We start from the raw sequence: 16,791 nt of genomic DNA, 5'->3' as shown, positions 1-16,791 counted from the left end.
AGTCAATCAGCATAATCCTCCAATACATAATACTCAAAAAACTAAAACATCCGGTTTGTTTATTACTCACTAGGATCTATACTATCACTGGTGTGCACACACACAAACACAATTACACTGAGTCAACGGTGCTGGAACAATGGGAACAAACATGTGCACTACCACCAACACATGGGATGTGAAAGCACACACACACACACACACACACACACACACACACACACACACACACACACACACACACACACACACACACACACACACACACACACACACACACACACACACACACACACACACACACACACACACACACACACACACACACACACACACACACACACACACACACACACACACACACACACACACACACACACACACACACACACACACACACACACACACACACACACACACACACACACACACACACACACACACACACACACACACACACACACACACACACACACACACACACACACACACACACACACACACACACACACACACACACACACACACACACACACACAGCGTATCTAACAGAAGCAGAGATCACAGCTCAGCACCACTCAATTTCTGACTCCTGTCTCATCTCTTTCCAATGTGAGGAGACACACTCAGAGCCAGAGAGAGAAAGAGAGGGAGAGGGAGGGGCACAAAGAGAGAGCTGAAAAACATAAAACCCAATGAAATTAATGAGAACGTAAGTGGGGTGGGAAGTCAGAAAAGTCTCAGAAGTGAAAATAGCGGGGTGCAAAAGGAGGAGAGGGGAGGGAGACCATGTTTTACAAGAGGTCTTAGTCAGGAGAATCCGAAGCAGTTCTATCTTGTATCTTAAATGCGATTGGTGACAGCCAAAAGGTTCAGAATGAATAACAAAACACTTAGAAGATTCATTCAAACCATGGTTCACTGTGTCCATTATTTCAAAACTATTGCAGAGGTGACTTCAAGTCTTAAATGGGCAGTCAGGAAAACTGGTAAATGTTAAGAACACCAACCAGTTTATTCCGCATTCAAAACAAGTATATTACAAACAAGTAAGGACATCAAGGGTGAAGGGGAACCAAGGAAGTGCGAAAGAGCATCATCTGCTTAAAGATAGTCCTCAAAGTACCGATTTAAAGGAACTATGGTATTTAATGTAAATAATAGTGCACCGAGAATGGACCCCTGTGGCACACCGTCACTCCCGGTAAGACAGCTTTAGACGTATGTGCATGTATATATATATATAATGATCCAGAACATTAAGAGTTTGATTTAAAGAGATCGACCTCAACCTATAGAATGTTGTAGGACCTTTTGTTCCAAAAGAACCTTGCACTTAAAGGAGGACAAAGGCATAATAAAGGCATTTTTGGCAAGCCATGGACGTGTTGGATTGTGATTGGAAATACATCAATGGCAAAATGTTTGTGTGTTGTACAAAGAACAACATTTTTAAAAATGACATATTAGTAATTTTTTGATAGCGCCAAACTGTGACTGTGTTTCATCTTCACTACTTCCATGGCTGCATTAAAATACAGCAATGCAAACATTACTGTTACTCCATTTATAACTGAGGTGAAAGGCAGCTAAAGTTGAGTTTATAGACAGCACGGCATCACACCTAAATGGAACGACTGCCATTTATCATGGTTTAGGCGTGCCCTTGCAGCGAGTTAGTGATGGTTCTTACTGATGTCATGTGGTTTCTAGTCAGTGCAATACATGTAGCTTGCACCCGTTATGCTACCATGCAATTAGTGGTAAAAATGTGCGCTGGAATTGCTGAAGGAAGATAGGGTGATGCGATAAATGTACATTAATTTGATTAAACAGGCTAATGTTTCCAGATTAATAAAAAAGATACGCACTGCACCTTAAAAATAACCTAAATGATGACATGCCGAGCCCATCCTCCGTCACCTACGCATTGCTAGAATTAGAAAGGTGTAGATAGAGGAATGGATGGATTGAGAAAAGAGAGAGAGGGATGGATTTAGTTGCTGAAATAGAGGAGGAGAGAGAGGGAAAGGGGAAAGACAGGTCCAAAAATAAAGGCAGAAGAGCGCTAATGAGTACAAGTAAACTCAGGTTTGCTTAGTTGCTGTGACAACGTGCCGGCTCATTGCTTCCAGCCACACGAGTGCATATCCAATGAATAACGCACACGTACACACAGTTGAGAGTAAAGAAAACAGTTCCCTTCAAGCTGAATCCTTCAATAGGTTCACAGGCGTCCAACACCCATCGAAACACAGTTTATTGAGAACAAAAATGGAATCAGTCCATATGTCTGCATGTGTGTGTGCCTCTTTTTAAAAAACTATCAAATAGATATGCCAACAAAAGAAAAGCAGCCAAAGCTTTTAACTAAATCAATCAGGACCAAAGTGCTGAGACTGTGCCAGTTGGAGCGATCTGAATACATTTAGCAAAGGAAGAACCAGCGCTGGAGAAATGTGTAAAAAAGCTTTACAATGCAGCAGATCCTTCTGCATCACGACCTCAGGCGTTCCCGCTGACAGGCACAGTCAGCAGACTCGAAATATAGATCATAAATTGTGTTCATGCAGTTTATAAACTGTGAGAAGATGTATGAGTTTGAATACATGTAAGAAAAAGTCAAATGTCCCTTGAGGCACTTGGCAGGGATGTCCTTTCTTTTCGTTTTTTTCTCGCGTCACTAGAAACTACTGATCGTCAATCTCCCCAAACATTAGACAAAATGATGATATATCAATACTGTGAGATTACTTCTGAGACCTTCTGAGCTTACCTTACGCTACCACCTCTTCTGAAATAGATATCTGTGGTTGTATGAGGGCTTTGGAGGCAATGATGCAAATCAGTGGGCAGGATTTAGAGATTGTTTTTAATCAGTGTGATTAAAGGGGTCCTTTTTTGGTCATGTTCAGGTTCATATCAGTATGTAGTGTCTCTACTGGGACATGTCTCCATGCTCTAATGCTCAAAAATCTCTTTATTCTTCTCATACTGCCTGTGCTGCAGCACCTCTTTTCACCCTCTGTCTGAAACCAGAGCTCAGTCTGCTCTGATCGGTTAGCTGGCCGGCTATGATGTGATTGGTTAACCGTTTAGAGATGTCCCGCCGCTTAGTCTATCATGTACAATGTGTTAGCCAATAGAAGTGTGAGTGTAACATTGTGATGTCACTATGCTACAGCAGTAAAGGAAAGGAGTCTTTGCAGATCAATTACATGCACAAAAACCTATATAACACTACCCAAAAAAGCGTAATAGGGCTCCTTTTAGTACATCAATATTAAAGTTCTTAAATGTTTTTGATAAGCCAAAAACAAGTATACTTCTTTGGTTTATCATCAGCTGATTTGAACTCTCTGGGTACTTTTATTTGTGGTAAATAATTGAAAGGTCACCTATGATGCAAAGTCCAGTTGTCATGTCTTCTATACATACATATGTATCCCCTCTGTGTTAAGAGATTGTGAAACTTTCAGGATACTTTCTATCCTGATCCATCTTCATAAAAACCTGTCTGCAAATGAGCTGACCTGATCGTAATGTTTTTATTGGCTTGTGCAACCTTTAGCCAATAACCAACCAAGGTAACACCCGCCCACCTTATCACCTGAATCTCCTGCTACAGCACCATTGCGGGTTTTTTTTTTTTAAACCAATCACTCCAGAGGGGCGTGGGGAGGGCAGTTAATTTGCATTTAAAGCTACGGATACAGAATCAGCACTTTTGAATCAGGGCTGAAACGAGGGGTTTATGGCATGCTGCAATGACCTGTTTGGTATTTCGAGCCAAACACTTCAGATACATGTTTGTATATGTGACCTAAACTATATTGGGGAAAAAGAGTATAATAGGGAACCTTTAAATATTCATTACTTGGAATGCACCAGTCTTTTCTGCAGAATTTTCAAATAACGTTTCAGTCAAAACTACAGGTTTCGCCACCAAATGGTAAAACACTACTCCGGTAACATTTCAAGTTCACTACACTACAGGATTATTGAAAGTATCCATGTGGGAAATCAGACAGTGGAACTGCTCAAACTGCAAAACCAAAAACTTGTACCTGCCAGAAATCTATTTGATCACCCCAGGGCCAGTTCATTGATCTGTCAGGCAATTAATCAGGCTTGGTGACCCCTGCTTAAACTAAACATCAAACCATAACTGATACGGAAGAAATTGTGACATAAATCAAAATTCCCTGAGGTGCCTAATCCAATGACATATTGATTACATCACAGGTTTAGAGGGGCTCTGGCTTTGGAATAGGTTTTTTCATATATTGAATATTGACTGGAAAGCCATAGAGCAAACATAAACTGGGTGATACTCTACTTCTTTAACTGCTGCTGGCGTTAGCACATGTGCAGTTACCACTCATGATCCCTGTCACAGCTGCAAGGACAGTGCAACTAGGTGTGTGTGTGTGTGTGTGTGTGTGTGTGTGTGTGTGTGTGTGTGTGTGTGTGTGTGTGTGTGTGTGTGTGTGTGTGTGTGTGTGTGTGTGTGTGTGTTATATCTCTTATTTGTGTGTCAAAGCATGTATTTGTTTCTGCAAAAGCACTGCAGGGGGATGTTCCCTCCCAGGGGCCAGCGGAGGGCCCGAGGGCTGGAGTTGACAACACTGATAACCAAGATTAGCTGTGCAACCGATGCATAAACACACACAAACACACAGTGGCGTGCACACATGCATGAGACGTGCAGCACAGTGTGAGTTTCAGAGAGGTGGAGGGAGAAACAGATGTCACATTGAAGCTGGGAGGAGGCCTCTTTTAAGCCTCAGGGAAAACTGGCTAAACACAGACACACAACATAGTCTGCATGGCTCTCCATCTCTGTCTCCCTTTTGATTTCAACATGAGGCAAGACGAGAAGTGAATCACAAATGTCTTATATACTGAACTACCGAAACCAGACTTGTAGAATACTGATAGCTCTAAATAGAGTGGTGCAGTGATGACAGATTGTTGTTGGCCAACTCGAAGTTAGCATCGCCAGGGCTTCCTCTCAAAAAAGCAATAGGATTTTGGAATATTGCAGAGATAAGTTGGCAATCACACGTTTATGATACTTGCATGTTTTGTTCGGCAGTATAATCCCACATATTCAGAAATCTAATTCTTCATTGTCAAGCAGAAGCCTTATTTCCCTAAAAGTGATGAGTATATCCAATACCAAGCAAGAGCAAAGGGGTTATATGCTCGATGACAAGACCGGTACCAATCCAATTATAAACCAACATGTGTGTCCCTCTCTGCTTACCTTCCTAAGCAAGTTGCAGATCCTCTCAATGTTCCGCAGCCTCTCCCTCTGTGAGGAGACAGAAAAGATACGATTGCAATTCACTAGGTTTCACAGAACATCTTCTTACTCATGAAAATCAATTCATTATGATGACATTGGGTGAAAGATGCAACTAAAACATTACAATTCATGAACTGAAATATTGTGAAAGGGTTGAAATAAGACGAGAAAAAGAAAAGCAGACCGGACAAAGCCTGTCAATAACAAGGTAGCCCCGCCCTAAAGGATACACTGGTTAACCGTTTATATCAAATCCTAATAAAACTAACTAACATCATAGTGTATTAAGGAAGACTTGAAAGTAGCAATTAAGAATGAGAATCAATTGATGTTAACAATGTTTACTGAGGTAAGAAATCAAGTTATGAGTTGGGTCATTTCTCCTTGACTTCTATAAAACTGTAAGTCGTAAACCAAGGATAGGTGCACTGTTTCAAGGTTCAGTGAACACATACTGGACATTGAACACAAACACAACTCAAAGACAACTGAAACTTAAATGTATGTAACTGTTCCTCATAAAAGTGAATGGAATGCACACTTGATACGAGCAAAGTAATATAGTTTTTTTTTTTTTTTTTTTTAAAATGGTGCATAAAAAAGATGCATGTATTGGTGATGCATTTAAGGTGTCTTGGGGTCGATACATTTAAGATCATGTGTAATCAGCCCCTGGTTTGTAAGGGTCATGTATGACTTTCCTCATATCACTTTAATGTGTGTTGAAAGGTGTGACAAGTGAAGACCTCACTGGACCAGCTTAGGAGGACATTACATTTAGTTTTTATTCCACATATGTGGTTTGACAGCAGGAAGTTAACGCATAAGAAATGTGGAGGATTTAGAGTGCATTTGCCCTCAAGTCACTTTAGTTATCATTGTGTTTATAGAAGTTTCTATAATATATTTGAGTGTTCTCAGCTTGTGTTAAAAGCTGTGAAATGCTTAAATCAGCACCTTCCACAATGCTGACTCTAACAGCCGCCACATCACCAAAGCTTTTAACATCATCATCATCATCATCATCATCATCAAATATTAACTAATTCCTATAGCGACGCATTCAGGACTTGGCTCCACAGGGGGCGATGCATAACTCCGGCTGCTTATAAATCATAAATTGATCTGAGCGTCCTGCTGTTTGTGGGCAGTCAGTTTGACTTTATTTCTGCTTCTAATAAGCAGGCTGCAAACGTCAACAACTGTGGCACCACGGGAACGAAGTGTATAAAAAAAATTCCCACACAGAACATTAAAGAGAGTGTGTGTGTGTGTGTGTGTGTGTGTGTGTGTGTGTGTGTGTGTGTGTGTGTGTGTGTGTGTGTGTGTGTGTGTGTGTGTGTGTGTGTGTGTGTGTGTGTGTGTGTGTGTGTGTGTGTGTGTGTGTGTGTGTGTGTGTGTGTGTGTGGCACAGGGAGAGAGCTGTGATGTAGACAATGACTGTATGTACAATGTACACACAGACTGGTTTTTATTTGCATTGGGGACCAACTTTCTGAACAACACTTGAGGGGACTACCCTTACTAGAGCTCCTAGAGGCATGAACAAAAAATACACATACGCACAACCACAACTGGCAGTCATACTTAAAACACACAGTACCCATGATACATTATTTTAACTCACTGTATGGACAGTGAGGCCCCCTACCTTGGCAACAGCGTCATACCCAAAGACGGAGAACACTATACATGTATTTTTGACTTGGCAAGCTAGCCCTACCATAGATAGAGCAACTTTTTTTTTTTTTCTTGTCACTTTTATTAACTATGTTTGAGCAGTGGATTTGATGTTTTCTGTGACAATGGTCCTCAATGACTGTATAGTAGCATCACAGCAGACAAAGTCAGCAGGTGCCTGGTAAACCAACTGGAGCATATCGTCACTAAAGAGCAAAATAACCAAAAGAACTTGGTAAAGAACAAAGCAAAGCAGTAAATATTCGATTGGCAGAACCAAATAAATACATACATGAATATGCATTTCCCAGCCTGTCCTCCTACAGAAAACGACCAAATAGGTTGATTGTTCAGCAGCTTATTACGACCCATAGTCACGTTTTAAAGTGTAGCACCTCTAGTGGTTAATTGCAAACGCTCCGGAGGGTCGTTGATTCACAAATAACCCTCTCTGGAAAATCCTGAATTGTGGATTAATTTGGCCATTAAAATGCTTTTTGATTAGATTTCTAGCAAGAAGTGTATATTGTACTTTTAGAATTTATGGTTTAATATCTTTTTTTTTTACTCTCAACCTTTTTTTGACAGAACAAACATGATCAATAATTTAAATATGGAAATACATTTCGTTTTTATTATTCCATATTATCCTTGGTGTTTTTCAGTGAAAAACGCCACGGATAATATTGTAATAAATGGCTGTAACTTGCTCAGGAAACATAATATGCAGATTCAATTTAATTTGGAAGCTTAAAACATCTAAATGCAGCTTTATAAATAAAAAAAAAGACATTTCCTATGATCCTGGCGGAGTAAACAGTAAAAAAACACAACATTTGTACTGGCGTTTTTGAAAAGTGCTAGTAAATTCAGCTATTATCACACAGTTAAGGTGAGATGTGGACTTGAATTAACCAGACTTGAACTGGAGGTTCTCCTGAATCAAATGAGGTACAGTAAGGCACTTGATGCTGACTGCTAGAAAAGGTTACAGGAGAGTCAGGCAGGCAAAAATTCTGTCTAGGTCTTTAAGGGTTAACTAGGATAAACTGATGTTTTTTAGTGGATGAGTACTGCAGATATCACTGTCTAATCATTTGACAGTGAGGGGAATACAGTTTTATTATGAAAACTTCGAGACCGGAAAAACTGTTTTCACCCCGTGAGGGTTGACGCTAACTTTACATGGACGCTGCCGTTACACGTTCTCCTGGCGAGACCTCAAATCATCTTCATAATATCTATCAAACTATAGATCCCACACATCCAGGACGTGTATTCTAAAAGGACAATATACACTTCTCGCAAGAAATCTAATCAAAAAGCATTTTAATGGCCAAACTATCCTACAATTTAGGATTTTCCAGAGAGGGTTATTTGTGAATAAACGACCCACCGGAGTGTTTGCAGTCAAGAGGAGCACGAGAGGTAGAAAACTTTAAAACGATTATAGGTCGTAATAAGCGCTTGAACAATCGACCAATTTGGTCGTATGAGTTGGAGGACTTGTTGGCAATTCCGTAAGGCTACTGTATGTCAGGAAAACAAATCTGCAGCCCGCAAGTAGCAACAAAAGAATACTGCTTTTATGCACACAAAATATAAGCGTGGCATCACATTTCTTGTCCAATTCTTGGAACGTAATTGTGTGTGTGTGTGTGTGTGTGTGTGTGTGTGTGTGTGTGTGTGTGTGTGTGTGTGTGTGTGTGTGTGTGTGTGTGTGTGTGTGTGTGTGTGTGTGTGTGTGTGTGTGTGTGTGTGTGGTGTGTGTGTGTGTGTGTGTGTGTGTGTGTGTGTGTGTGTGTGTGTGTGTGTGTGTGTGTGTGTGTGTGTGTGTGTGTGTGTGTGTGTGTGATTTGTTTGCATTACTTGCCAACTACAATATCACGACTCTGGCTCTCATCTCCTGGAAATACCTCATGGGACGTTACCTCATGTAACAACGGAAGGAAGCGTGGGAACAAATGGGGAAGAATATATGCCATCGCCTTTTATTATTTCAAAGGTCTCAAAGTGAAAGAAAAAGCCAATTAATTTGAAAAACGTTAGACTTTGAAGTGCAATGTACGGTGGCAGCATGACAGGCACAAAAGGGAATCCATTATTGGAAGGAGTAACGGCAGGATAGTGTGGTTGGGTTAAAGACGTGTATTCATAGTGGTATTTCAAAGATTGCTGCTGCGCGTACAGGAAGTCTTTCAAGTTCTTCCAAACGCATAATTGTAAACCTCCCTCTGCCCTTGGTATGACCTCATTCTACACCTCCTGCACACACCGTATCCATATATACACTTACAAACACGCACATGAAAGGCCCAGCCAATTATCTCCACTGCTAATGTCTATTTCCTGTTGAGACCGCGCACCTTATCAAGAGATGGGCGAACTCACATCCCCCCTCTCCTTCATATCCTGCCGGGTTTGAACGAGGACACGTAAATATATTCGGCTCAAACAGCATTGTGTGTCTGTGTTTGTCAGTATGTGTGTGTGCACGAACCCGCAACTGTCTACTCATTACCAAGCAATTATGCTGATGTCTCTTTGAAATGTTACTTAGCGAGAATTTGCTTGACAAGCGAGAGCAGCGCGGAAGTATAAAGAGTTGGAGGAAGGGGAGATGGGAAGTTGAAGGGTGTAGGGCATTACATTGACCTTTAAATAATGATGAAGACCAATTAAGAGAATATTTTCAAACAGGAAGTGTACGGGGTACGTTTAATTGCATTTGAGCCCTAAAGGTGGAGTGAAAGAGGGTGTTTCTAATGCTAATGTTCCACTTGTATCAAGTATGTTTAAATGCTTGGGATAAATGTCCCCCCCTGTCTCAAATAAGACTTGAACCTAAGCGGGGTAGACAGGCGTGCAGCGGCGAGGGAGATGGAGTGATACGGTGAATGAGGAGTTGATTTAAACGTTGTGAAAGGCTACAGAAGCTGTCAACACTTCATGCTAATGAAAACACTAAAATTCACATTAAAAAAAAAGATAAAAAACAAACAAACATCAGACTCTCTTTCCTTCATCTCCATCCTGAGTTATCACTCTGATTTAGACTCAGATATAATAATTGCTTCTGCTTATAGCTTTATCGCTTCATAATGAATGTACTGTGAGAGTGAACATCCTCACTGGAAACTGTTTGTATTCAAGCTAAAATATGGCATTACAGTAGCATGTGAAATACAAATCCTGACCACAGCAGAACACAAATAAAGACAAATTCATCACAGTACTTATTTTATATGTTTCAATGTTAGGGGAGTGGCATGTGTGAAATAATGTACAGCCAGCAAGCAGAATGTATATGTTGTTGGCTTTTCTAAAGATACACCTGTTGGCATTTTGTCACATCAGATATTTGCACTTCAATGTGAATGAGCACATCCTCATGAAATAGGCCGTGCTAGCAGCTAGGTGGTACACTAGCTAATGGCTAACCCAGAACCATGCTAGTGCTAGTCACTGAATGTAACTATAACACTCCAAGCTCATTCTTATTTTCTCTGTACTTTGCTATTTACTCCTCGTTAGGACTTTGTCTTCAGCATTTTATATATTGTATTTAATATAGTGAATAATGGAGTAAACATCGAAAGAAGGTCTGTTAGCTTGACATAGCTAGCAAGCTTTCTGACTTCAGGGTTTTTTTTAAAGAGAAAAAAACACACAAATATGATGTCATGGCCGTGCCAATAACAGGGTTGGTATATATCAACTAACTGTTACTATGGTTAGTTATTAAATAATGTCTTTTTAGTGTTCCACTAATGTAACAGTGGAAGGTTCACCGATTGGTGGACGACCATTACTGACCCACTACTGCCTACTGGCTAAAACCCGGTTGTACATACCGGTACCGGTTTTTCCATACATCTCACCAGGGATGTATGGAAAATAATTGAGAGAAGAGAAAGCATAACAGAAATATTGTGGGTTGAATAAATGTGAACAGAGGTTGGTTGCATTATCGTAACGGTATTGTTGTAGGCATAACAATAACATTAAGTCACAGCACTTACACTTGTGTTGCTTTGGCTTTTAAACTGAGACAAATCACGTAATTCATGTCTCAGCTGTGACTGAATGGAAATGACAATAAATAAAAATGTAAAATGAAAAAAGCTGTTCCTGCTGACGGACATTAAATCTGTCTCTCTTTCAATTGTATTGTGTTCATAATAAAAATGAATTGGAGATCATGAAAAATGTTTCCAATAAATAAATATCATTATTTCTGTCCACTTTGTTGTTCAGATATATCACATATTTGTACTAGATGAAACATGAATTGAAACAAAACACAGTATAAACTGTGAGTTTATTGTGTTTTCTTCACTCCGCTGGGAAACTGCTCTGATGTCAAGAAGCATCAGATCAGTGCATGCGCTGCATCGTCCAATCAGTGAGCGACACACAGTAAGGGGGCGGGGCGAGTGGATTTCACCGGAGGATGGTTCCTCGATTATCGCTCCTCCGTTATCGCTCCTCCATCCTCCGGCACAAATAAGCGCCATGGGACGCTTCAAAGTCTTCCCTGGATATCTGCCGACTATACTGGGATTCCTGAAATAGTGTTTTTCTAAAATTGATCTTTTCTGTCAATGATTTCTGGTGGCTTTATGGAGGGAAATAATTGTTCGAAAATAAGTTATAATATTATATATTCACTGCTGGCGATCAGATCTGGAGTTGATAGAGTCCTTTGTATTGGGAATGTGTGCAAATTCATCTTAAACAAAATGTTGGTGGGTGTTAGTGTTGGGTTAGGGTTCAGAGCTATACATATCAAAGGGGAATAGAGCAAGTTGAACACATCTTTGGATGAATACAAAAAGAAATGTTAAACTGGTAATTGAATTCTGTGTAAGGAAATGACTCCCTAACAATCTGGCAGGGATGGTAATGCAGGAAATCCCACACAAGGATGTAATACATGCATATAGACTGAACATGAGCCTTTGAAACATCAGCAACCAGAGCCACAGTTCCTCCAGCAACAGCAGCCCTACTTTTCTTGGAATCTACTCATTTCCAGGATAAAAACAACAGCGTACCCAATGTACTGTACTATTTGCTACAGAAGTTGGACATAGAATGGATTGTGAATGAGTGGCAGAGACAGATGCAAAGGGGAAACAAAAAGAGAAACTTGTACATCTTTCACATTTGACTACAAATCTGTGGAAAGACTAATAGTTAGATTACCCCTATGAGCTTGTGTGTGTGTGCATGTACGACTTTTGTGTGGAAATGCTGTTCTCAATGGGAGGTTCCCTTCCCGAGGAGGCAAGCTGACAGAAAGTGCTAATTACACTGCCTGGTTTCAAGACAGAGAGACAGCTACAGAAAAGAAACGAATGCTGGGTGGGAGACATTATGCAAGAGCTAGTGAGAAGCGGATCATATGGATGATTACTGTAAATGTGTGACTGTGCATGTGAGAGAAAGAGGGAAGGAGAATTATGATAATAGCTGTATTCAGGGCGCAGCAATCATACTGCTGAATTCAAAAGACGGGAAGAAGATTAAAATCAGAAGATTAAAATTAGAGTTTTAGATTCCAAACAAAAAGATTGGTATCTGGGGAGAAACTATGCTGTTGCTAACAAACTAATGTATCTAATGAAAAAGCTCAACTTGTTATTACATGACCTAACTTTGCGTCCTTAAACTGTATTATCCAGTGGCTGTTTCTCCTGCAATTTAGCTTGTATGGTAAATGCATTAGCACAGCTCTTTATCAGTCTATGCTACCACGCTTGCCTACTAGGACAATTCCTCATGTTGACTGCAGATCAAACAATCGACCTCCAAATTGGTGGAACACCATTCTACTGACTGTAGAATAACTTAAAGACATACTGGTTTTAATCCCCTAGGGGAAATCACTCTATTAAAGATATCGTTTAATGAGACAAACACTTGCATTGATGGAGAGGTGTCGGAGCGATGGCGCTGCCATGTTTGTGCAATATATGCTTAATCTTTTCTCTCAATTTATTTACAATCGGCAAACAGTAACCGGTACTTCTTTAATTTTATATGGTCACAATTTAATTTGTTTTAATAAATACTGCCATTTTATTTGACCATGGTGTACTTATCTGTTATTTGTTTTTTTTACTTATCGTGTTTTTTTATTAATAATAACGTGTGCATACTTAGTTATTTTTTTAATGAATATAAATATATGACAGTCTATTCTCTTTACTTTATCTGCACTTCTGCTGTCATAATAGGGAGGCGTGTGGCGTAGTGGGTTAGTGCGTTGGTGTTCGGGACAGGGGGGGCACAGGTTCAAGTCCCACTGTAGTCAGCATGTCGTTGTGTCCCTGAGACACTTCACCCCAAATTTCTCCTGTGGGGATTGCCCACAGTACCGAGTATGTAAGTCGCTTTGGATAAAAGCGTCTAACAAGTGACATGTAATGTAATGTAACATGTAATAATAATAGAAATTCCCCGTCGCGGGGCAAATAAAGGAGTTGTAATGTTTTGGCGCCGGGGGTGCAGTTTTGAGTCAGCTTTTGACAAAGACACCTCCAGCCCACATAAGACTAGGTCTTAGTATTGATATTTGCGGACTGAATATCAGCTGTTGCCCCAAGAGGCTAAATGGTCATCAGATCAGGTCATGGATAGAATTGCTTTGATAGCTGGCCTTGGTCTATACCAAAAGTGAAGACAAAAAAAACAACTTAACACCTCTAAATCTATCGATGCATGATGGTAAGGCACACAAAAACAGACTCAACAATGTGGATGTGTGTTTGGGGGGGGGGGGGGGGGGGGGGGCGTTAATTTATTTTCTTATATTACTTTGAGAAAGATAGCAAACATGTGCGTTAAGTGTCAAAAGTACTCAAACAAGAATGCAGTTGCTATATACTGGAGCTAAACATATCAATTGTGATTTATCACTTGATTGTTGCAGAGGAATCTCACATGCTTTTATTCAAAACAAACCTTAAACAAAGGTTATTTAATGATCCTACAGAAAAGGACATACATGCTACCTTTAAGTATATTTATTTTAAGAAATCCTTTAACACAAAAATGACATTTGGAAATTCTTTGAAACATAATTATTGTTTGAATATCTGCTTTGAAAAATAAAATCCTTCAAAAAGTAATTGGGTCTAGGGGCTTGTGGAACCCAGAGAAAAACCGTATTCAAATATATAATTAGATGAATATCTTCAGAGGAGAAGTCATGGTTTTTTTCCATCTGGAACTGGGCAGCAGATGCATTGCATACTAAAGGCAGGAGACAGGAAGGGAAGGATGGATGGATTTAGGAAACATGGGATACTGGGAGAAGAAAGAAACAGGAAGAGAAAATGAGATGGAACCTTTTGTACCCCTTTCGAGTATTATTTGCATAATGATATGCAAATACCACAAAATATGAAAGTGGGGAAATCTAATGCACTGATTTCAAAATGGCTTTCAAGCTAAATAATTACTTTATTTGCATCTTCACCTCTTGTCTATCTCCATCTATAACCCACCTCTTGCAATCTTTTCATCTCCTTATCCAACTTTTTTCTCTCTCCTGCTCGTGTGGAAGTCAAGCTGCTCGATCCGGAGCTCTTAAGTCAAAGTCACCTCCAAACTAACTGCTCGTGCTCTACTATACCGCCATGCATTATTAACAGCCAATCGTGTTCGTAAAAGCCCAAATACTCGAGGGAGGGGGATTTAAAAGGAACAAATCCTCAAACAACTTCACCCCCAGCCGTCGATGCTGGCCAAAGCTAATGTACATTTTTCTCCACCACTTCTCCTGATAGCTGCTGCAGCAATTTTGAGGTGTGATGAAGTAGAACAGACTCGCCTGTTTCCTCACTTCGAGAGTTTTAGAGTGACAAAGTAGTGGAAGGTTATTAAGTTGTCATGTAGTTGGAGGACGTGTGTTGAGTGGAGAAATACCTCGAAGAGACTCAAAGTTTGTCAAAGTTTGTCAAAGTATATTAAGCCTAAGTATTATGTTCATGTTTACCAGAGGTGGGGACTCCAGTCACATGACTTCACTCGAGTCCGACTCGAGTTGCATATATTTGGACTTGAGACTTGCTTGACCAACACTGATAACAGACTTGACTTTGACTTGGTATTCATGACTTGAGACTTGACTTAAGCTTGAGATAGATGACTTGAAAGGACTTGACTTTTTAAAATGAAATATTTGCGTGATTGGGTGATTATAGCGCCATGCGCGCAAAACCTGGCAACCCACTAGTAGGCAGGAGTCTCAGTTAACATGGCAGCGGCTAGCGTTACTCCAAAAATAGGGTCCGGGGGGGGTGGACCTCACATCCTCTAGGGTCCGGGGGGGGTGGGGGGCATACTCTAGGGGGGTCCGGGGGCATGCACCCCCGTGAAATATATGTTTTTAAATGTTGAAGTTAAAAGCATCAATCTGGTGCACTTTGAGCCCACAATGAATTTATGGATCCGGCTCTCAACACTCAGATGAAAGGGAGCTGTAAACTTTACAATAATCCAAACATCTTTAGAATATGATCACAACCAATAACAAATCATTTAAACTTGTTTATTATTATCTTATGTTACCTAGTTAGCATTCTTTCTTTTTATTTATGCATATTTTACCAATCATTCCCCTTTTAAACTGTTGCAAGAACGTGATTGGTCGATATTCATTGTGGGGGGAGGAGGGGTGTTGGATAGATATAGAGTTGTAGTAAGTAGATAGAGTTCGCTATGATTGAGGTTTTGTTTATGCATAGGGTAGATTCTTTTAATTACATTCCCTTTTTTTTGGTGTATTTTTTACATTTTGGATTTGCTTGGCGAGCTACTTATTGAGCGAGCTACCAGTAAAATAAAATACCACCCGCGAATCACTTTTTTTGCAGGTCACCCATTGGGTATGGACTACACACTACAGTGTGCCTATTGAGCCGTTTTGAGCGACGTGGGTCAAGCCCCGATCTAGCCCCTCTCTCTCACTGTCTAAGTGAATGGGTTCTGTAAAAACTACACTGCGCATGCTCAGAGTATTTCAAAGTGCTGCATTCAAAGTGTGCGGCAAAAGAATAATCACCAAAGGGGCACTGTACTGGCATATCTACCAAACATCCTCTCATAATTCAGAGAGCTGAAAAGTGTAGTTTTCACCCTGTAGTGAAGAGGAGACGAGAGAGAGGAACGTATAACGATTAAAAGCATTACAACGGAAAGAAAGTGAATGAGGTTGACCATCACTTCAGCTTTGATGAGTTCATTCTATGTCATATATTTTGTTGATATTAGCCGCGTTCACACTGCGGTACTTTTCCCACAAAGGTTCATGCGAACTTAGTTCATGATCGCGTTCACACCAAAAAAGAGCCGGTACTCATGCGAACTTTTTACCCCCTCGAAAGTCCCTGCTAGAGAGCAGGGACTTTCGAACGGCTCTTTTGTGAGAAAAGAGCTATATTCCTGATTGGCTGGGCGGATTGCAAACCACGCCCCGTAAAACTCCCAAAAAGTTTTGTGAAGCCGCCATTTTATTATCCTCGCATTAGCATTATTAGCATTAGCCCAGCGCAGAAACGCAAAGAGACTAACTTATGGCAACACAAAATAAAACATGGGAGCGGTGGAGATGAGGAGGTGTCGGTGTTCTGGCGATTTACTCGGAAGGCTTCAGTAGAAGCTGCTGGGACTCCCAGCAGCTTCTACTGAAGCCAGTCCCCAACTCCGGGGACTTCCGGCCGGGGACTTTGGGTGGCAGTATACGCCGTGAAGTGGGTTGCGGCCTGCCAGTAAACCCAAAGCAGAAGAAG

The 16,791-nt window shown here is 40.5% G+C and overlaps 1 protein-coding gene across 3 annotated transcripts in view; it reads right to left on the bottom strand.

The window, feature by feature from the left end:
• The window catches only part of cnih3 (cornichon family AMPA receptor auxiliary protein 3), a 100,702-nt gene that overhangs the window by 62,206 nt on the left and 21,705 nt on the right, over window positions 1-16,791 (bottom strand). For all 3 annotated transcript variants that reach the window (XM_034075497.2, XM_071201938.1, XM_071201939.1), the window contains exon 3: window positions 5,270-5,317. In XM_034075497.2, the coding sequence (XP_033931388.1) occupies window positions 5,270-5,317 (48 nt within the window). The remainder of the gene's footprint in view (window positions 1-5,269; window positions 5,318-16,791) is intronic.

Source organism: Pseudochaenichthys georgianus, chromosome 24 (assembly GCF_902827115.2).
Source record: "Pseudochaenichthys georgianus chromosome 24, fPseGeo1.2, whole genome shotgun sequence".
Lineage (NCBI taxonomy): Eukaryota > Metazoa > Chordata > Actinopteri > Perciformes > Channichthyidae > Pseudochaenichthys > Pseudochaenichthys georgianus.
This window is presented reverse-complemented; position numbering and strand designations above follow the sequence as displayed.